Source organism: Oryzias latipes, chromosome 9 (genome assembly GCF_053564925.1).
Source record: "Oryzias latipes strain Hd-rR chromosome 9, Olatipes_Hd-rR_3.1".
Taxonomy (NCBI): Eukaryota; Metazoa; Chordata; class Actinopteri; order Beloniformes; family Adrianichthyidae; genus Oryzias; species Oryzias latipes.
Window position 1 is genome coordinate 32,156,824 of NC_136245.1, and position 22,851 is coordinate 32,179,674.

General features: G+C 41.2%; 1 protein-coding gene across 5 annotated transcripts in view; it reads left to right on the forward strand.

Moving 5' to 3' along the window:
• The window catches only part of ksr2 (kinase suppressor of ras 2), a 126,355-nt gene that overhangs the window by 3,279 nt on the left and 100,225 nt on the right, over window positions 1-22,851 (forward strand). For all 5 annotated transcript variants that reach the window (XM_023958217.2, XM_023958216.2, XM_020705590.3 and 2 more), the window contains exons 2-3: window positions 12,113-12,253; window positions 13,535-13,685. In XM_023958217.2, the coding sequence (XP_023813985.1) occupies window positions 12,113-12,253; window positions 13,535-13,685 (292 nt within the window). The remainder of the gene's footprint in view (window positions 1-12,112; window positions 12,254-13,534; window positions 13,686-22,851) is intronic.

Sequence of the window (22,851 nt, forward strand, 5' to 3'; positions counted from 1 at the left end):
GGAAGTACCCTTTGGCTCCAAGAAGTCAAAATCCCATAAACGTCTATAGAGAAATAAACAGCTGTTACTCAGTTATAACCTTTCTTGTTCCAATACCTCTAAAAAAAACGTATTCTTGTTTAATGTTGTCTTGTTAATTCTATTTTCTTTTCATGATATGTCTGTAGTGGAAGTTATTCAAGTTAAAAACTGGCCAAGCAGCTGCCTTAACAAAAGTTGCCTCACCTCCAATGTTCAAACTTGGTTTTGTGTTGCCCACTTTCAACTGGTAGGGGTGTGGACTTCCAATTAACTCACTCCTAATTGGCCGGAGTGGTTGCCATAGAATTGTTGACTCGGACTGGCTCAGACCAGTATTGACACCATCTGCCTCCAACATGGCGGTGTCCATTCTGTAAGCCATTTTCCATGGGTGACGTCACACATTTCATATAAGGCCAAAGGCATCAATGCACCTTAGTTTTTTGCAGTCTAATAAATTTCAAGTGCAATGGATTCCTTATTTGTTGATTCAAATACACTGACAAAATGGCGAACATTCTTTATAGTGCACTAGGTTGTATGTAGTGAGAGAATTCGGACAAACCTTTTGTTTGTAACTTGAGTCTCTGCAAGCAAAGCTAATTTACAAGAATACAAAAGAATAAAAGACATTATGAACACATCTATCGACAAAAATAACACAATATGTGTGCGTTTGACAAAAGGTGAGCGCAGACAAACACAGCTGGTAAAAAAAAACTTTATTCCTGTTAGCATGGAAGGGGGTGTTCCCGCCAAGAACAGGAAAGGAACAAAGAGGTTGGGGGTGTAATTCTCAGAGAGTGTAGATGGCTCTCAGAGCGACATATTTTTAGATTTTAGAGGCTTCAAACAAAAAGGTCAGGGTTGTGTTTTCCAACATCTTCTCAAGTTATTGACTCAGAAGGCTTGTAAGTGCTCCCAAAATAAAAAGAGAACATTGGGTTCTCTTTAATGAAGCTTGATTAATGAATTTAGTCTCATAGAGTCACGTATAGTTCACCAGAATCACAACAAAACTGCAAATGTCCTATTTTGACAATTTTTCCTAAAGTAAACATTTTGTGCTTCACCACATGAAGATTTTAAAGATAAATTGCGCGTTTTTAAATTTCTAAATGCACAAAGTCAGTCATCCAAAGTCTTTTGAGTGGAGGGTTTGTGCTTGAGTTGAGGCGTTTTCCATGTTTCTTTAGGTTAACATTGGTGTGTTTGTGTTTAACCGCAGCAGTAATCAGTTAAGCTTCTTCTACTTTCCACAACATCACATCTAAACATGCTAAGAGTCTCCAAAACTATGGATTTTACAAATGATAAAAACTGCAACTTTATTCGAAAACAATTTTTTTTTGGCTGTGTTTATTGCTGCGTTCACATCAAATTTGGCTGCTGGACGCTTGTCCAAAAGTGGATTTACAAACCTGACACTCCCACTGGGTGTGGGAGGAGCTACTGTCAAAACTTCCGTCTCTCTATGACCCAGTTTGACAACTTGCTGTCTGTCCCGCATTAGTTCGAGGAGAGAAAAAATAAATAAAAAAGAATAAAAATAGATGAACTTTATATTGTTGTATTCGGACAAATCAGAAAAATATGATTGAGGTCAGGAGGAGAACAATCAGATTCTCTGCTGTGTTGGTTTTGGACTCCACCCGTTAATCACCTCATCAACACATCAGGGTTCAAAGCTGAGTTCCTGATTGGTTGAGATGATGCAAATTCTTTGCCAAAGTTCAGATTTCTGAGCTCTGGAAACATTGTACCATGACAAAAAACCCTAAACGTGCTGCCGCTTGACTGCTGCAGCGCTTGAAGCTCAAAACTCCTCACTGAGTCCACAAATTGACTTCACTGCTGCTTGAATTATGTTTAGTGTCAATGCAACTTTAAGATGCCACAAATAGGCAAAAGTAGGCTACATAAATGAACCCAAGTTTTATGAATTAGGATTGAAATCATCTAGTTTATCCAAAACATTTCACATCAGTTCATCATTTCATTAGAGCTAGGTTTCTGAAATTTAATATGTGCCTTTCCTTTTCCTGTTTTTGTGCTCACCCTATTTCTCATTGTCCTTGCCATCACTTAAGGGGTGGGAGGTGTGAAAGGAGTGGGGTTCTAGGTACGGGGAGGGGGGCCCTATTTATTTATTTATTTATTTATTTTTATTTTATTTATTTTTAATTCGTCAATACTTGTTTTTATATTTTGTTGTGTTTTAATGTAAAGCACTTTGTGTTATATTTTTATATGAAAAGTGCTTTATAAATAAAGTTTGATTTGATTTGATTTGATTTGATTTCAAGCACCACTTTGTTGTCTATTTAAACTTTCTTGCCCTTTTTTGGTTTTCATGAAATGCAAATTCTTTTTTTAATTCAAAAAAAGAGCGTTTGCCACCTGTTTTAATAGTAATCCAAATGATTGAAGTATACATTTTTACTTTTGATAACTGTTAATGATTCTTTTGGGAAACGACCTTCTTTCTCTTTCGGCTTTTCCCATCAGGGGTCGCCACAGCGAATCATCGTTTTCCACCTCACAGAGTGAGGTGGAAAACGATGTCTTTTGGGAAACGACCAACAGCAACAAAAGAAAAGGAAATCAGATGCAGACAGTTGGTTCAGCTCAGAAGAGTGAGGTCCTGCTTTCTTTGAAGCTCAGGAGGCTTTCAGCAGGTGTTCAGATCAGGCCAAATAATGTCTGCTGTGTACAAAGCCTCCTTTGTATTCATCAGAAGTGAATTTGGTGTTTTAAATCCAGGATGAAACCAAAGTAACCAAACTTACCTCAAAAACTCAGTTTGTCAGGGCTGAACATTGACTTTGCTCTTCCCAAAAGGTGTAATCAGAATACAGTTACTTGCACGAGACCCCACGAACGGCTTACTGGGATTACAGATTGTTCGTGGTTTTCCGGGATGAATCGCTCTTTTAACAATTTAATTTAGTTGTTTTTTTGGAAGGTGCAGACATACAGAAGAAAAGGAAAACTATTCAGATCAGCCATTTTTTGTTTTTAACATGAATATATCATGTTATACTTTTGCCAGCTCCGTATGAAAGCACATGGGTACTTTTAATAACATGTGAAAAAGCTAAATAAAGCTTAATGTTAGAGATAGTTTCTAAAAAGGGAGTTTAAAGGAAAGAAAATGAATATTGGTTATAGTTAATTTGCAGGTCCATGATGGAGCAGTGAAAGCTTCAAAACACAGAGGAAAGGTTTTGATTTCACTCATCAGGGGAAAAATGTGCTTTCTAAGTTAAATATATTTCTTTTAGAAAAAGGACAAAACATGGTGGTCCTGCAAAGCACTGAAAAAAAATGCTGTTTGTAAAAACATTATAAGTTTATTAAAGGATTTACTAAGTTCCACTCTAAGTTTATTATAGAGAATAACATTTAGAGTCTGAACAAAACGTTCAAAAAAAGTTAAGAGAAAGAAAAACAATCTTATAAACTCTCACCCCATACCTTGTGTCGTTATATTCCTAAACCCAGTATTCCCACTATCAAAGTTCAGGGCCCTAGCTAAGAGTATATTCAGTTACAGTTGCACACGAGTGGTGTTTTGTTATTGGACTTCTGTGCTCGTCATAGTTTGTCCATAACGAACACCATGTTCGAGCACAAGGGTGTCCATCAGTACACCTGGCATCAGGACGCCCTAGGCAGGAGGTCAATGATCGACTTTGTAGTTGTTTCAGGTGACCTTCGGCCCTGTGTTTTGGACACTCGGGTGAAGAGAGGGGCGGAGCTGTCCACCGATCACTACCTGGTGGTGAGTTGGATTTGCTGGCGGGGAAGGAGGCCGGAAAGACTTGGAAGACCCAAACGTACTGTGAGGGTCTGCTGGGAACGTCTGGCTGAGCCCTCCGTCAGGGAAGTCTTTAACTCCCACATCCGGGAGAACTTCAAACAGGTACCGGGGGAGGTTGGGGACATTGAGTCCGAGTGGACCATGTTTTCCACCTCCATTGTCTCTGCTGCTGCTCGGAGCTGTGGTCGCAAGGTCTCTGGTGCCTGTCGCGGCGGTAACCCCAGAACCCGGTGGTGGACACCGGAAGTAAGGGATGCCGTCAAGCTGAAGAAGGAGTCCTACCAGGCCTGGCTGGCCTGCGGGACTCCAGAGGCAGCTGACAGGTACCGGCAGTCTAAGCGAGCTGCGGCCCGGACTGTTGCGGAGGCGAAAACTCGGTCCTGGGAGGAGTTCGGTGAGGCCATGGAGAAGGACTATCGGTTGGCCTCGAAGAAATTCTGGCAAACCATCCGACGACTCAGGAGGGGAAAGCAGTTCTCCACAGGCACCGTTTTCAGTGCAGGTGGGGAGCTGTTGACTTCGACTGGGGACATTGTCGGGCGGTGGAAGGAGTACTTCGAGGATCTCCTCAATCCCACTGACACGCCTTCTTTTGAAGAAGTGGAGAGTGAGGATTTTGGGGTGGGGCTGTCCATTACCCGGGCTGAAGTCACTGAGGTAGTCAACGAGCTCCTCGGTGGCAAGGCCCCGGGGGTGGATGAAGTCCGCCCTGAGCACCTCAAGTCTCTGGATGCTGTGGGAGTGTCTTGGCTGACACGTCTCTGCAGCATCGCGTGGCGGTCGGGAACCGTACCACTGGACTGGCAGACAGGGGTGGTGGTTCCCCTCTTTAAGAAGGGGGACCGGAGGGTGTGTTCCAACCATAGGGGAATTACACTCCTCAGCCTCCCTGGGAAAGTCTATGCCAGGGTACTGGAGAGGAGAGTCCGTCCGATAGTCGAACCTCGGATTCAGGAACAACAGTGCGGTTTCCGTCCTGGTCGTGGAACAGTGGACCAGCTCTACACCCTATCTGGGGTGCTGGAGGGTTTGTGGGAGTTCGCCCATCCAGTCCATATGTGTTTTGTGGATTTGGAGAAGGCGTTCGACCGCGTCCCCCGTGGCATCCTGTGGGGGGTGCTCTGGGAGTATGGGGTCCGGGGAGCCTTACTGAGGGCTGTCCGGTCTCTGTATGACCGGAGTAGGAGCTTGGTCCGCATAGCCGGCAGTAAGTCAGACCTGTTCCCGGTCCACGTTGGACTCCGGCAGGGCTGCCCTCTATCACCGGTTCTGTTCATAGTTTTTATGGACAGAATTTCTAGGCGCAGCCAGGGGCCGGAAGGGATCTGGTTTGGGGACCACAGGATTTCCTCTCTGCTTTTTGCAGATGATGTTGTCCTGTTGGCTTCATCGAACCGGGACCTCCAGCGTGCATTGGGGCGGTTTGCGGCCGAGTGTGAAGCGGCTGGGATGAGGGTCAGCACCGCTAAATCTGAGGCCATGGTCCTTGACCGGAGAAAGGTAGTTTGCCATCTCTCGGTCGGTGGAGTGTCCTTGCCCCAGGTGGAGGAGTTTAAATATCTTGGGGTCTTGTTCACGAGTGAGGGAAAATCGGAGCGTGAGATTGACAGGCGGATCGGAGCAGCGTCCGTAGTTATGCGGTCGCTCTATCGGTCCGTCGTGGTGAAGAGAGAGCTGAGCCGAAAAGCAAAGCTCTCAATTTACCGGTCGATCTACGTTCCAGTACTCACCTATGGTCATGAGCTATGGGTCATGACCGAAAGAACGAGGTCCCGAATACAAGCGGCTGAAATGAGCTTCCTCCGCAGGGTGGCTGGGCGCTCCCTTAGAGATAGGGTGAGAAGCTCGGTCACCCGCGGAGAGCTCGGAGTAGAACCGCTTCTCCTCCACATCGAAAGGAGCCAGTTGAGGTGGCTCGGGCATCTAGTTCGGATGCCTCCTGGACGCCTCCCTGGAGAGGTGTTCCGGGCATGTCCCACTGGGCGGAGGCCCCGGGGAAGACCCAGGACACGCTGGAGAGACTACGTCTCTCGGCTGGCCTGGGAACGTCTCGGGGTCCCCCCAGAGGAGCTGGAGGAAGTGGCTGGGGTGGGGGAAGTCTGGGCATCTCTGCTCAGTCTGCTGCCCCCGCGACCCGGTCCCGGATAAGCGGAGGAAGATGGATGGATGGATGGAGTTGCACACGTACACACATGTCATTCTTTCCAAAAACACCATCTGATTTACCAAGTATGTAAAAAATCTAGTGTTCAGTTTGTTTCTAATATGTACATATTTATAAATAATAACCTTTCTGTATTTATACTTAAAGTCTTTTATGTTTGGACATTGTTTCAAGCATTTACTGGTTCTGCTCCACAGCTTCACTCCACATATTGAAACACAAAACCTTTTTTTGTTTGTACGTGCTTTATGGATGAAAAATGTATTTTTTCCCCAAGATTTTCCTCTTTTCAAGAAATAAACCCTATATATTCGTTGGTAATACATTTGTTTCTGCCTTAGATATTATCTGAGGTGTACAATACTCTACTAGATCATAACATATCTGAATGTATGAACGGTATAAAATGTGGAGTGATTTGTGGTCCAGAACCAGTTTTGCTTTATTAAACACAGAGATACTTCTGGAACCTTTAGTGTGTAAATACCTAATAAGTGCTTTCCAGGTTAGTTTTTCATCAATTACAACCCCAAGAAATGTAATTTCATAGATTCTTTCAAGTTTCACCCCATTTATGTGCATGACAATGTTCATACTTTTACCATTATAATTACCAAATAACATCAATTTTGTTTTATTTAAATTTAGTGAAAGTTTATTTACATCAAACCATATCTTCAGTTTTTTCCGTCTCCCTCTTAACAATTTCCATAAGTTGCTGCAATTCATCCCCGCCACAAAAGACATTTCTTGGCAGCAGAATGTTCCTTTTTTCAGGACTTTGTTTCTGCTTCACTTTGTCCGTTTCTTTTGAGGAGATCTGACAATAATCAGGTGTAAGAGTAAAAAATGAAGTTGATCTCAGTTTCTCTAAAAAATAAAACTGTTGATCTCAGTCCTTTCACAGTAGTAAGATATTTTACATTTACTCTAGTCACCTTTTTGACTTTGGTGTAATAAAACTTTTTTAATGTAGGACAAAAGCCAGTGAGCTAAGAATAACCGGAACCTAACAGAAACATTGCTTTTCCTGAACCATCTTGACTGTTTCATTTATTTATTAGCGTTCTTGTAAACGAGCCGATCGATAGACATTAGTGTATGAGATGATCAGGATTAGTGAAACAGCTTGTGAAAAATGCGATCCAAATGGAAAAAATAACAAGAATAAAGGACTAAAAACTGATTGAATATGTATTTCTTTTGTAAGTGACCATGGTATAAGCGGGATAATGGCCTTCGAAGTGTGCATTATTACTTTTTAACACGATTCGCTGAAGCCTGAACCATCCAACGCGATGCGGAGGCCATCAACCCTTAAATTATGCACACCTCGCAGCCAATCAGAATTGAGTATTTACCCGGACCAATTTCTTTAAAACCTGCTTAACTGACTATTTTAAAAAGGATATTTTGAGATGAAAATGTCACAAATTAATTCGAACGAGGTTGTTTTAGGCACAAAAGAATTTCTTACAATTAGGCCGCCCCCCAGTTCCATCTAGATGAAGCCCATCTCCTTCACTATATAAGCATGTAGTTGTAGAGTTAGATAAGCTAATTCTTCTCTAAGCGTTCTGGTGCATCGCCTGTCCGTCCTGGGGGAGGATCCCTCCTTCATGTGGACATCCCTGCATATTCTTCTTTTTTTTTTTTTTTTTTACCTGGAATCTGTCTTTTTAGGGGTTTTTCCTCACAGAGAAGGCGGGTCTAAGCGTTTAGCTCAGTCTGTTTAATTTAGTTTAGCAATCAGATATTTTATTTTATAACTGATATGTTTTTTGCAATTAGTGCAGCCCAGAGATGACTGTGTTGTAATATTGGGCTATATCAATAAAACTGAATTGAATTGTTCTAATGAAAAAAAAAAAAGATAAAATCTATTGCGATATCTGATCAGTTCTGATTTTACCGTTTAATTCTAATTTTTAAACCTGTATAAAAAAAGCTTATTTCCGTATTTTTACAAAACTAGAAATGTTGGGAACCTTAATTTAAAACAAGAGTTCAGAAGCATCTTTACAGTCCTTTTACTTCAATCTGCCTTATTCTGTAGGCTGAACATCGGTTGAATTAATGAATAAACTGACAGGAACATTTTTTTGCCCCCATCAGGGAAGGACCCCCTCCCCAGGATCAGAGTTCAGATTTGTGCCAAAAAGCAGTTTCTCCTCTGCTGTTGGAGGCGTTCGGCATCCTTCCATACGGCATACACTAACAAATAATCACAAAAAATTAATTTTTATCACTTCACTGAGAGAAAAGACTTTGTTTTTAGAAAATAGTTCCTCAGTTCGGCTAATTTTTAGTTCTAAAGGAAACTAAATCATGCCAGGCTTTACTGTTTAGAGTTGTGTATTTTTTTCTCTCACCCGATTCGATTTGCATCTCAATGTATATAGATGCAATACAAAATAGTCCAATTCTTTTACCTAAATTGGATAAAATCCAAACATGTATTATTCTTATAGTGTTTAAAACTATAAATTAAAAAGCCTTTCAATAGATAAACTCTTTTTTGATTCCTGTTTAATAAAAAAACAAAAGTCTTGTTTTTTAGAGAGTTTTTTGTTCTTTGAGGATAAAAAAATTGTCCTTGTTATTCAGGTATTGTTTGGAGTGCTGTAAAAAACATCGGTTTCACTATTATTATGTTTAGGTAACACATCCCTCACCATGGTTCACCTCCAGCCAGTTGTAATTGACCCGACGATGTAGAAGTACACTTGTGATTGGGCGTCTTTTTGTTTGCATCACATGTACATATAATGTACCCCCCCCCGTGAGTGAAAGGGTGTGAGTTCAAATCCAGGCCAAGACTCTAAAATTGGGACCCAATGCCTCCCTGCTTGACAATTGTGTCGGGGGTCCAGAGTGAGGCTGTGTCTGCAGCTTTTAATCGGTCACAAGTGTTTGACAGCTAATGGGACTGTAACTCAGAGGTGAATTTCTAATGAACTCCTGCCGCTCTGCAGAAACTGTGTCCCAGACGACGACACAGATTTTTTTGATTTTGACTAAAAACTACATATTCATAATCAAAAGACCACTGGGAAAACTTTGATAAAAGATCAAAAAATGATCGGAGTGGGACTTAAAGGACCAAAACAAAACGGAAAATACTTTAATAAAGTTTCTTCAAGTGAATACAAAATTAAACAAAACAGTCTGAATAACCTTTTGAACAAAAACAAAACCCACCCTAAGACAGTAAACTCACAAAAGCATATAAAAAGTTACTCATAATCAACCAATACAAATCAGACATTAATTTGATTGATTTTAAATGTTTGTTCAGCAGAATCTTAAATCAACAAACTAATAAAACAGACCTGGGCAATAGTGATGGTACAGTTATGTCTTCCAGTACTTTTGAAACTAAATCAAAAGGATTCCTGCCCCCATTATCAGGTTTTAAGGTATCAGCTCAGCTCCATCAGGATTTCCATTAGGGCTCGTTAAAGAACACTGAAAACACGACGGAGCTTTCTGACACGTATCAGAGCTGCTCTGATTGTGGTTTTTGTGAGCTTGCACTGAGCTTTTCCTTTATTACACCAAACAACTTTGTCAACATCTGTTGGTGTAAAATCGCACGTTGAAATTCTTCCAGGTGAGTGTTTGTCGGATCAGAAATCATCAAAATCCCAGAATGCTCTCCTAAATGATCACCACACGTTGAGTGGCAGCTCATGCTTCCATCAGCAAACAGAGGAGTGGATTTATTGTGACGTGTGGAATGAAAGTGATGTTTGAACAGGCTGAACGTGTGCTTCTCTGTAGGTGTGTGCTGAGCCCCGCTCAGCAGTCGTGGGCAGCTTTTACTGCAGGCTTTTCTGCATTCGGAGGTGACTTGCCGGTCCCTCCTCCACTGGTTTCTACTTTGGTTTGCACCGATGTAGGCCAGCGCTGTCTATTTTCTCGCAGTCATTTTGTAGGTGTACTTTGGAATGAGGCCATCCGAATGCATCATGCTTAAGTCCTGGAGCATCACGTCACTCTCTGCGGGCCTGGGCCTGATTTTACCAGCATTTTTAATCAGACCAACTGTTTCAGCTCCAAACTTTGCCGTGCTAAGAGGCTTAAACCAAGAAGAGACAGTGAAAAAGTGAAACAGACTGTAGTCAAACCTTTGTTTGACATTGTGGCTCCCTTTTTTCTCTCAAGCGGTCAAGAGGACATTGAAATCGTTGTAGTTTTTCTGTCCCAAATACTGTTTATTGTTTAGCCTCATCAGTTCATCTGTTAGATTATTGTGGTCAGTTTTATCCAGTTTGTGCTGAGTGGTCGTAGTGAACACTTACACAGACATAAGGGTTGAAGTAGGTGAGATGCAAGCTGTGCAAGAAGCCTGTTGGTCACATGATACATGGGCGCTCCTGGCATGCAGCCTGACTGTTAAAAAGCTAGATAATCAGTGTGTAGTTTGTGTGGACGTCCTGTGGGGACTTACATGTGCATTGTGTGTGATCAGTAAGGAGCCAGACCTTGCACTTTATTAACGACTAGAGTGTGGTGTAAGGACACCATACGACAGGATCACCCGTAAGTCATGGGTGCGCCCATCTTCCGATAACTTCCCAATCCATTTATCACAATAATATTCCTTATTGTACTATTTTAGTGTTTAAATGTAATAAATATCTACATTTGTTATGTTTATTATCAGTTGTATTTCCAGTGCTTCCTCAGCGGGATCGACTGCTGTTCAGCCACTGCAGCTCTAGATGATGCTGCACTTAAATGGCTATGCAACTACCCCAGGGGGAAGAAGCCCCAACTACCAGGGTTTCCATCTACCAGCTTTTTCAGGGCTCAGCCCTTTTTCCCAAATGTTTATCTCCATCAGTTCGGGATGGGAGGAGTGTGTGGGAGGGGGGGCCTTAAGGGTGTGAGAGAGGGACTGGCTCAATTTTTTGAATTTTGTTTTTATATAGTTTATTTTGGGGCCCACTTCAGCACTTTGTGTTAAAAGTGCTATAGAAATATTATTTATTTGGTTTGATTTGACCAAAGGCACAACAATGCTACATTCCATTATCATGACATGCCTTAAGGTGGATGTTCCAGCCAAAGGGAACTGCAAGACACACCTGAGTGCTGCGTAACCCTTGTGCTATCCTAGGCACTTTAACATTGGGAGTTGGGTCATCTAGACCCTAGACAGTGCGCCAAACCTTTTTGCTTCAATGATTTGTGATCTTCACTGGTGTCCATGGATTACATGAAATCTTTCCACCTTTATCCACCTTTGTCATGGTAGGGAGAACCATCAATGTAGGGGTGGGGTCATCTAAGATAGCACAAGGGTTAATCCAATCCCAAACCTGCACCTGAAGGCATCCAGGACAAGTTCACCAAGTGTTTGCAGCAACTGGATCTTGGTGCATAATTGCTTAAATTTAAAAAACCTTTAAGTATTTTTTTCATTTCCCTTAAATGTCCATTTAGGTTCATGAAGCAGCGTTTAGGTTAGTAATCCGATTTCAGGCGGGTTCTGGATTACTGATAAAGCAACCGCTCCTTCAAAGCATCACTGTTGATCATCTGTGGGGTGTTCAATGACCAGCCTGGACCCTGGAAAACGGGGGAGTCCACCCCAGCTCTGACATGCTGCAGGCATTCTCCTGTAATCTTCAGCATGCAAGCAGCAGGTTTGAAGTTTTTTCACCTGCCTCAACTTTAGCTGCAGAAGATTCAGTGTCTTTGTGTAGTTTTAAAATGAATTTCTAATTTTCAAGCAAAGCTAATCATGTGTACCGAATGACTAGAATGTTTTCTGGATCAATGGATTTAAATAAACTGATCCAGAAAAGCATCATTGTTCTAAAAAAAAGGGGTGGAAACTGTTGTAAACGGATTGTCTAGTTTAGCCATTTTCCCACAAAGGTTCTTCTGGAATCGGGCTGAACAAGCCTTCAGGAGTCCGGGTTTCCCAGAAATTGGGACTCTTGGTCTGGAGAATCAGAGATGGAGATTTGATGAAGGAAACTGGGAAGGAATACAGGATGCAGAAAGAAAACTGTGGATGCATCCGCCTGATTTCTCCATTGGAAAAATGGAGCATACCAATGGTTTTCATGATTTGGATTTCTCTCTTTCAGGGGAAGTTGGTGAAGTATTTCAGCCGCCAGCTGTCTTGCAAGTGCAAAGTGGCCTTAGAGGAGCGCAGCACCGAGCTGGAGGACTTCCCTCGCCTGGAGCTCTGGTTCCGCATTGTCAACTTGAGGAAAGAGGTCATAGAGGTGAGGCCGGGTCTCCTCTGGTGAATAAAAGCCACAGTAGATGACCAGACCCAGCTTTCCTGCTTCTGCAGTTAGAAAATAGTAAATAAAAAATGTGAAAATACAAAAACTATGGATTAAAAAAGACGCTGATATATTCAACTAATTGTTAAGCAACTTTGAGCAAAACGAATAAACATTTTAACAAAAAAAAATGATTAAACCAAGAAAATGTGTCAAAAATAGACCTGATCCATATTTGTTTAGTGATAATTATAAACAACTAAAAATGATTCATTAAAATGAACTTAAATAATATTGTTATGCATCATAAAATAGGACAAAAAAAAAGATATTTCACCAAAGTCGGATGACTTTAGGGTAGCAGTTTGTGAGGCATCTACCTGCGTAAATAAAATGAACCACTAGGTGGCAGCAAATCCAAACAAACACAATGTTTAATAGCTTAAAAACAAAAAAAACATCAGCAAAAATAATGAATTATTCCCTAAAGCTGTTGCATCTGGATGATGCAGGCCGTGATTTTCATGTATTTATTATTTAATCTATTCTAATAATTGTATTTTTACTATTTTATTTAATTTTTTAGGGTATAAAGATTTTTTGTTTCAACAAAGAGACAATTTAAGTTTATCTTTCTAAATTTGATCTTTTTCACAATAAACAACTATTTCTAAAAAAACAAAAACAAATTTGGGTGAAAAAGCAAATTTTCTGTTTTCGGACATAAAACAAGAAAAGAAACCAAATTGGGAATTTTACTTTCAACATTCTACTGAGTTCTTGCTGAAAATTACGAGGAAATCTAATAATATTCTTTGCTTTTTTCAAAATCAGAGAATGAATGACGACAGTGGCAATCTTATATATCATATATAATATTATATATTTATAATATATGTTATAAATCATCAAAAGTATAAACCATCTTGAGCTGCTGTTCCTGTGTGCGTTTTGTGTTGTTTTTGAGGAGTTTGTGGTCGAGATGAACCCCAAATTCTGGAGACACGACTTTGCAGAAACTAAATTTAACAAATGAACTTAAAATATAAAAAAAAAAATCATCAATATAAAAATATAAACATAACACAAGATGGCAAAATAACTCTGAACATGTCTGGACAAAGTGGTAGAGACTTGATTACATCTGGGATTGATTATTAATCAGGTTGATTGGAAATGGAAATCTGGTGCTTGCGAGGTGGAACCTGTAACAGAACCGAACACACAGCGTGACGGCAGTCAGGAAAGCAGAACCCAGAGATGATGTCTGCTCTGCAGGACATGGGTCCAGGTGAGGTGACTCTGGAGGGCCTGTTGGAGATGAGTGAGGATCAGGTGTGTCAGCAGCTGCAGAAATTCGGTGCCAATGAAGAGGAGTGTGCACGGCTCAACGCCTCCCTGTCCTGCCTCAGAAAGGCCCAGCAGCTCGGTGAGACCCGACCCGAACAGTCCACTTCCATGAGACACACCTCCAGAACAAACACACACGGATCTTAGTTTAAAATCTGAAAAGAACAGACCGACCTTCTCGTTTTCCACCCCAAGACGTTTGGTCAAAATAAACGTGAGAGTAAAATGAAGGGAAAAAAAGCAAATTATTTAGTAGTTTGACAGATTTACTGAAAGTTTTTTTTTTCAAACCAAGCGAGGATTTCTCAAACGTCTGTTATTTCGGCCGGTCACAGAAATGGCCTGCATTTATTTTCCATCTCTTTTGCTTTCATTTTGATGCTAAATTAAGGTCATTCTGGACCTGAAGTGGTGTGGTGCATATTTGCATCAGAAGGTGTCAAGAGGTTGAGTTTTTAAAAATACTTTTTAGAAATCGTAAATCAACACTGGACCTCATAGTAGGTTTGATGCTTGGAATCATTTTTGTTTTTTTTGTCGTGGACACGCTTGGCCTCCAGGACTGTTCTGGGTCCTGTGGGCTGCAGGAAGCTGGATCAGAACAAGGTGAAGACTGTGACATGAGGAAGATGAGGGTATTGGGGGAACCTTCCCACTGATGATGGAGGCGGAGCCTATCTTCTGAGAGCACAATAACAATAATAATAAAAAAAACATAATCAGAAAACCTCCATTTTCTAAAGGATCATAAAGGCCAGGTTGACGCCAGATAGATCCCAGAATATTGGAGGCTCACTTGGAGGTGGAAGTGGAGGTGGACCGGTGTGTTGAAGTGTCTTTGGAGAAGACGCTGCATTGCTCCCGGTGGTTAGAGGCTGGCGTTGGTGTTTCAGCAGCAGTGTGTGAATGTGTGTGTGTGTGTGTGTGTGTGTAAATGTGACTATGACTTTAATGTAATGCGGGCTCTATAAAAGTACATCAACGTGTAATCAATACCAACAGTTAAATATTTTTGTTTTTTTTTAATGAACATTATCTATTAGGGACCATGTACAATGATAAACATCTCTTCAGAGTCTTAGATTTAAATGTACCAGATTACAACAACAATGCTAATTTACGTCTGCAGTCCCTCGGCAGGAACACGGAGAACTCAAAGGAGAATTTAAAAAACTTTAGCTGCGAGAGTTCAAAACTTTTAGAAAAGTGTTGAAAAGCACAATTTTTAAATGGATTCTTGCATTTTGTTTTTGTTTATTAATAAACGGTAAATTAAAAAGTTTCCAGTAAGTTAATGTAAAAAGAGTACAGGTCAAAAATGACAGCATTAAACTAAATTATTGGGTTATTATGTCTGAGCGTTTTTAATGACCTTATTGTTAACTCAAGATTTTCTTTATTTTACAAAATGTAGTCTATTTAATTTTGTATGTAATTTTTTTTCAAACAAAGTGAAAGCATCAAATCAAATATATATTTTGCTGTTATTTCTCTATAAAAAATAAAATCTAGTTTAGGCTTCTACATTTAGGGATTTATTTGCATCACGTTGTTTCAAAAAAAACTTGGATTTTTTTGTGTTAGGAAAATGTATGACGGGTTTCAAATATTTTATTTTATTTTAAACATTGTTGTAAAAACTAAAGTTCTCTTAACATTGGTTTTTGCCTGGGATGCAGTTCCATCGTTGTCCACCAGGTGGCAGTGTAACATGAGGTTTGACTCAAAGACCAGGTTAACCAGTAGGGGGCAGTCAAGCTCCATTTTAAACTAACTTCCTTCTTCTTTTTTCCATTAACAGATGTTCCTTCAAATACATTTCTCTGAATAATTGTGTAATTTGTGTTTACTAATTTTACTAAAAATTTCTCTGCATTTTTAATGACTCAAGGAGTTTTTCTGAGTTTTATCCTAAACAAAAAAATCTCTTTTTATTTTTTCCTTTTTATTTTTTTGGGGGGTTAACATTTAGAAAGGTGTGGCATTATATCTAAAATAAGTTTTTTTTTTTTTGTTGTTGTTGCCATAAATGGATAGTTAGAAGATGTTGGGCCCCCAAAACCTCTGTTTTCTAACACTCAGACATAAATAAGTGCAGCCCTGATCTGCAGCGCCTGAGGAAATCTGAAGCACCAGAACCCAGATTATGGAGAAACGGCAGCCAGCAGTGAGTCAGTGATCCTGATGTTGTTGAAGCAGTTCTAAAAATTCTCCGCTGCACGTCGACCAAATCTATTGAGACAGAGATGAAGCACAAATTAGGCTACATCCATTTTAGACGGCGAACGCGCCGTGATGCACAGACAAATTCCAGGTTTTAAATTTGTCTCCAAATATAGCCAGAACCAATCTGAAGGGTTTGCAGTTGAAGGAGGCTAACTCTGGAAGTGAAAATGGATTCAAATGATGGATTTACAGTGAACTGCTCCACTTGGTGAAGTGATGGGGGACAAACACGCGGCCTTAACCACAGATCCTTCAGAGGTTTCAATGGCTGGGAGGCTCGGAAAACCCAATCGAGGTCACGCAACAGGAGACCTCCACTCTCTGCCTCTTGAGGTGTTTCTCTGCAGCAGTGACCTGGATGTGCAATGTTTTACCATGAGTCCTGACTCCTTGTGACTGAAACACTCTGGAGGATTTAGAGGTGTCTGTTCCGGTCACGTCTTTGAGGAAAATTCCGGAATCAAACCAGACACAACTTTTGAGTCGACAAACAGGGAAATGGTTGACGACGATTTGTACTGCGTCACGCTGGCGGACAAATGCTCCTGACTCCTCCTCGGCAGGCGCTCACATGAAAGACGTGTTTTGAGTTTCTGAGAGTCTGCAGCCTTTTTGTGGTGTTACAGATCAAAAATGATCTGCGGCGATGGAGGATAAAGACAAAAAAACTTTAGTAAGAGCAAAGTCTTCAGCTTTAACTTTAACCAGCTTTATTAATAATGCGTTTTATAGAAGCAGAAGCAATTAAAAGTGTGCTGTTAAATATGACAGAATCAAATCAAAAGCTTACAGGCTGGCCTCCTGATTCTGCTCACTGGAGTTAAAAGCCCAAGAAAAAATGCGTTTTTAAAAGCGATTTTTGATGTCATCAAAGTGGAGACCGTCCTAAAGTTTAGGAACTGCAGCCACAAAAAGGCTCTGTCACCTTTGGAGTAGCTGTGGATGCTCCCACCTTCACAAATTAAGGCACACTTAAAAGCCTTGATTTAAAAAAAATGGCAGTGCACCCTATGGATTATTCTAGTTGTGCTTACTGATGTCCGCGGCGCTCTATCGACACGTTTAGTTGGGTGTTATTGTGAGAACGCCAACACAGTTTGTAGATTTGATTTATTAGTTTTTACAGTCACATTTTGTCATTTATTTTTAGATTTAACATGCCAGACAGAGCAAAAATGAGGGTAAAAGCTTTCATTTACTATCAGAGTGGTTTATTGTTGCATTTTATATCTACAGTATAGTTTTTTTTTAATAAATTGTCATCATGTTTATCTTAATGAACTTGCACCAAAGTTGTCAGGAGGAGGATCTTCTTTGACTAAAAGGTGTATTTTATTTTGAAAGGAACTTGTATGCGCTGTTTTTGAGAGTAAAAGAAGTTCAAAAAAATATTTAAAAGTTGCATGTTTTAAAATAATGGATGTATGGTCTCAAAAAGATGAATACTATTTATTTTTCAGTAAAGTTGGACTTGGCGACACTCCAGTTAATAACTGGACCTAAAAGCTTTTTTAGTGTTAAAGGTCACTGACCTTTTGGGAAAGTGACTGCAGATCAAAGTTGTCCAGATGCTCTGGAGATGTTTGTCTCAGTTTAGCTTCTGCTGCTCCTCATTTCTCACACTTTGACTCTCAGCAGCTGCAACCAAGAGAGTTCTAAAAGGTTCTGCATAATTCATTCATTCAAGGAACAGACTCTGGAAACGGAGAACCCTTTAAACATTTCAGGACAATCCAGAAACTTCCAGATTTTTTTAAACCTGTTGCTTCTCCATTTAATTTATGCCCGATATTTATCCCTAAAGGAGTTTGGAGAGAAAACACAATCTTGAAGGTCTGTGCTCTTGTATCATTTGTGTTTCTGACTTTTCCCCGTCGTTTGGAGCCTCAGTCCCTCCCTCCTCCTTAGTTTCTTCTGGCTCTCCAAAAACGAGGTCTGGCCTCACGGAGCCACTAATGGGCTCTCTCTAACAGGGAGACTTGCTTGAAATGTGTGAATGTGCAACACCACCAGCTCTGACAGGCACTTTGCAGAGGCCTTCTTCATGTTTTACCCAGATGGAGATGTGTCGCAGCATCCAAACATCGCACATATGTGCCTTCAATCAGGACAGCAGTGAAGCCGCGTACGTTAGGTTATCAAACAGGGTTAGACTTCTACAAAACTGACACGAGCTTCGTGTCTCCATGCGGAAATATACGAGGACAGAAGTGGATTTTTTATTTTTTTAAACTTTGGGCTCTTGGCATTGCGGTTCAGGAGCTGCAGCGAGGATGAGTCATGCAATCCAGAGGCTGCGCACATTAGGCCGGCCGGCCCTCCAGACGAGTCTGCACGCTCCTACAAAACATTTTCACATGGACAATATCTGGAATTGGAGTCCTTGTGTTGCTCAGGGTAATAGTGTTGATCTTTGCACGACAGGCCTCTTCTGTGCCTTCGCTCTGCGCTCTTTGACAGCTGAAAGGAAGCCTGCACCCAGGCAGCTTTGCATGCATTTAAACACCTAATTGGCTTCAAATGCCATCCAAAAAAAAAAAAAAAAAAGGAGAAAAAGATGAATACAGGCAGGGAATATGAAAGGAGAGGGATTCCAGGAGGAAAGAAGGTGTGCTTGCGTGTGAGAAGAAGGAATAATGAAATACAATTAGGTGAGAAATAAGTGAAGACAGCAGGAGGTGAAGAACTCTCCTCCTTTCAGAGAAGAAACCCACCAATGCAACGAAAAAGACGAGAAGAAACATCGACTGAAGCCCCCCCCCCCGGTCTCTCATCATGAATACTTCCTGGCGAGGGGGGGGGCTTAGTGACTGTTAATTAATTAGCAAAGTCCAGCCTTGAGTCCTTCTGCTTATACTAGAAAATTCCTTTCCGTTTCAGGTTTTAAAGCAACGCTGCTTTTCTGAACGCAGTGGCTGCCCTTTTCATCCTGTTTACAATGGCAGCAAGACAGAGCAGCTATGGTGGCATTTCACTGCCATTTATCCCACAGAAGCAACATATCTGTGGGTAATTAGTCTAATTACGAGGCTGTTATCGGCCTTGCTCAAAAGTTTTCCCCCGTTCATGGAGGCGGGATGCGCTGCTTGCATCGATCAGCGTGATGGAGGAGTTGTTGGCAGAGCATCAGCTGCTTCGTTTGGTCTGACACTCCATGTGGAAAGGGCCAGGTGAGAGGAAAGGGTGAAGCTTACAAACACATCAGCTTTGGATGAGATGATCTGAAAATCAGAATATTTATTTTTTTGCTTAAATAACTTTAAATCTGTGAGTTTTTCATTGGAAAACTCCACAAACTAGACTTTCTGCTTGTTTTCGTTCAGCAGAAGTTGAAATGAAATTTAAAGCAACTCAGAAATGTGTGTTTGAAATCATGTTTTTGGTGTTTTTAACGTTTTATTGTGACATTTTTCGAAAGATGGAAGACGTGTACAAAGGAAATTAAGCTTAAAATTGCATTTCTAAGTGCTAGAAAGTGCTGGATGGGCCCCAAACTCCCTGCTCCGCTCCATTCCGACCCTTCCACTTGCAGACAAACAGATCCATGAATGTCTTTGTTTTCCTCGTCTGAGCTGGAATCTGGATCAGAAATGTACAGCTGGATAGCTCAGATATGGCTCACCATTTCTTTTATTGCACCGATAATGTTGGGTTGGGAGTGTGAGGGGCTGTGAGCTAGCAGGAGAGCGTGTAAACAGAAAGCTCTCAGCAACGAGGAGGGGAACCAAGTGTTCCGCCCGCAATCCAGAAGCAAATGCTTTTTAGATTGGCGCGTGAGTGAACCAATGGGTGAAAAAAATAATTAAAATGAAAGTACATCAATGTGCCTGTCCCTCTCCAGGTTTCATTATTGCTCTTCAGAACCCAATGAATGATGTCAGAATTTATCCAACCAGGGTCTAAATGTCGACGGTCCCTCACAATACCGACGTTTGAACCGGAATGTCTGTTTTTAAAACAAACGAATTACTCCTGTAACAGTTGGGTTATGGGGTGACCATGACCAAGAGCGGTCAACCACTGATCAAATAGTTGCAGGTTTGGTTCCTGCGGGACAGTGTGTGACATGTAGAGTGCATACTGGGTAAATGAGCCTAAAGCACTTTGGGCCTTTAGTAAAGGTAGAAAAGCGCTGCAAAAGTACACATTTACCCTCGTTTTATGACAACAAAAAAAACAAAGATAAATTTAATCTCAGGTTGTACCCAAGTGTATTCAATTTAGACCTTATATCATGGGAATCGATGGGTGGTTGCTCCTCTTTAAAGCACCCCCTGCTGCAACATTTATTCAAATTACCTAAAATTCGTCAGCTTAATACTTAGTTTATTTAGACCAGGATTGACTTGCAAACCAACCAAAAGCCACGTTTGGGCATCATCAGAGTTCACTGCTCAGAATATTAGCTAAAACGCATCACTAACTGAAATACTGAGGAAAAACCTGAACATAAATTAACATCGTTTGAGGAGTCTGGTACATTAAAATGTTGTTGATGGTTTCTCCTGCTCTGAGTTGCTCTGGATTTACAACAGTCAGACAAACTTACCACCCCATGTTCAAATATCCCAAAATGCCTTAAGGCTGTGATCAGTTTACAGAAAGACACACATATTTATCATAAAGATCAATGGAGAAACTACCTTCTGTTTGACTAAAGTGTGAGGTGCACTCCCTGCTCTTCCCCTCAGTCATCGTTTGGGGTTCTGCCCTGGTGGATCTGATGGCGGGGCTCTTGTTTCTAAGATACTAATGGTCTCCGTGAATTGATTAATTACCTCAAGGAGCGTTTTCACGACTGAGATCCAGGGTCGCAGCTCTTCTTGCAGATAATTTCCACCTGGTTTCGGCAGCAGCTTCCAAAAGTGCTTATGAAGAGAGGCGACCCCCATCAGGAGATTCATTAAAGGGGGAAGCTCATAATTCAAAGCAAAGGTGATCGGTCAGCATCTCAAGAAACTTCCTCATTTAGGAGACTGTGATACTAATTGGCATCTTATGTGACAGGTGTTAAACCCCCCCCCCCCCCCCCCCCCCCCCCCCCAGCAGCTTTCGGTCTGCAATCCCTGCATCAGTTGCTGGAACTCTTAATTAGACCTGATTAGTGCTCGTGTGACAGAAATCTGAACTTGGACATTTCTGAGAGACCTGTGGAACAGGCGTCTGCCAATAGAAGTGGCTGGATTGAGTACCACCCCCACCCCTTCCCGTCCTGATGGTGCTGTGGCGGACCCCCCCCTGACCCTAAAATGATGAAGCGGTTATGAAGATTGGACAAGGGTTTGTCTGAACATCCCTTTTTAAGGAGAAGAGCTCTTTCAAGCCCACTCTGCATGGTGATATGGCTCTCGAGGGCTGAGCTGGGTGTTTCAGCGCCAGAATTATGAAGATGGTTCTCAGGCGGAGCCGCCTGGAGTCGAGAGATCTCCACTAATTTCCAGAGACGTGAAGGATGGCTGTCGACGGGCCGCACAACCTCAGATTGATGGGGGAGAAAAAAAGTGTTTTATGTTTGTGGAGTTTCTGACGGTGTTCGCTGACTGCAGGAGATGTGTTGCAGAAACACCTTCTGCTCCAAGGATGTGTGGTGTACAGCACTGAAAAACCAGAGGGTTTCCATGGCAACCAGGACAGCACAGTTTCTCCAAGCACAAACTAATATATCGCAGAGACTTAGCTTCTTTTTGGACTTCATTAGATTGGATGTGATAGAGTTTCACATATCAAAGTTACTGATGTTTATTAACATGTGTTTAATCTGAACAAATTAGTTTTTGCAGTTACAAAGTTTATAAAAGTACATTAGACTATTTATTTACATCAAAATGTAGACAGAACAAAAAAACACAAGATGAGAGGGACTTTGGAAAAAGCCTCTTTTTCACAGGATTTAAAAAGCTGATTGGAAGAAAAGAGGGCAGCAGTAGTCGAGGAAATATTGTTTAGAAAGGCGTCAAAGTTCATTTTCGAACAACTTGAGGTCCGATGAGCAACACCACAAAGTACACAACCCAACAGAGTTTTGTAAAAAGCCAGAACAGAGTTTGTGTGTGTTTGTTTGGCAGGAAAATGGCTCATTTGTGCATAAAAGTCCAACCGCGGTGAAGTAGTTCAATGGATTCCCTTCATGGCTAATGCAGTTTCTGACAAACATCCAGCTCCTCGTGCCAGCTGTCAAGCATGGTGGTGGAAGGGTGATGATTCGTACTCATTTGGAGCAAAAACCAGTCTCCTTGGAGGCTGAATGAACTCCCCTGTGTTCCAGAATGGGTCTGTACAGCAGGAAACACAAACTTGAATGAGGCCAAAATCTCTTATCAGGCTCAAAAGTAATATTTCAAAATCCATTGATAAAACCAAAACACACATGTTGGGGGATAGGCTAAAAGTTTTGAAGTGATTACGGCCACAGGAGTCATGACTTGTTGCGGAAAAGGCTGAAAGTCTTGGAATTTTCACACTTCCCCACAAGATGCGAAAAGAAGTTAAGTTTGAGCAATCTTTACAAATTTTCACACACACACACACCACCAGGTCAAATCTACCACTACAAAAGTTTTGTTGACCTTTGACCTCGGTAAGAGGTTGCCATCTGGAATCCCCCCCCAAATGTTGGAATTAGAAAATATAGATTTTAGCTTGGCAAGTTCACACATTTCCCTGTTTATTTTAATTTAATTTTATTTTTTTTAATATTGTGAAAACATTACATTGATCCTTGGCTCAAGCTGGACAAAAGAATATAACATACAGAATGAACACATTAGGAATGTGAGCGTGGTTAGGAAAAACCTCGGTTGCCAAGGCAACCAAAATGTTTACTTTTGACAATTCTTTTAAAAATTACATAGACTTGTTCGTCATACCCAGGCGACCAAAAAATGAAATGGTTGCTATGGCGATAAAGCGAACAGACGCCGCCATGCAATGCAATTTTAATGTTATTTGTAAAAAACGTTTTTTTGTGAGGATTAATGATTTCCAAGTATCTGACATGACAACGGTTGTATTGTAGTATA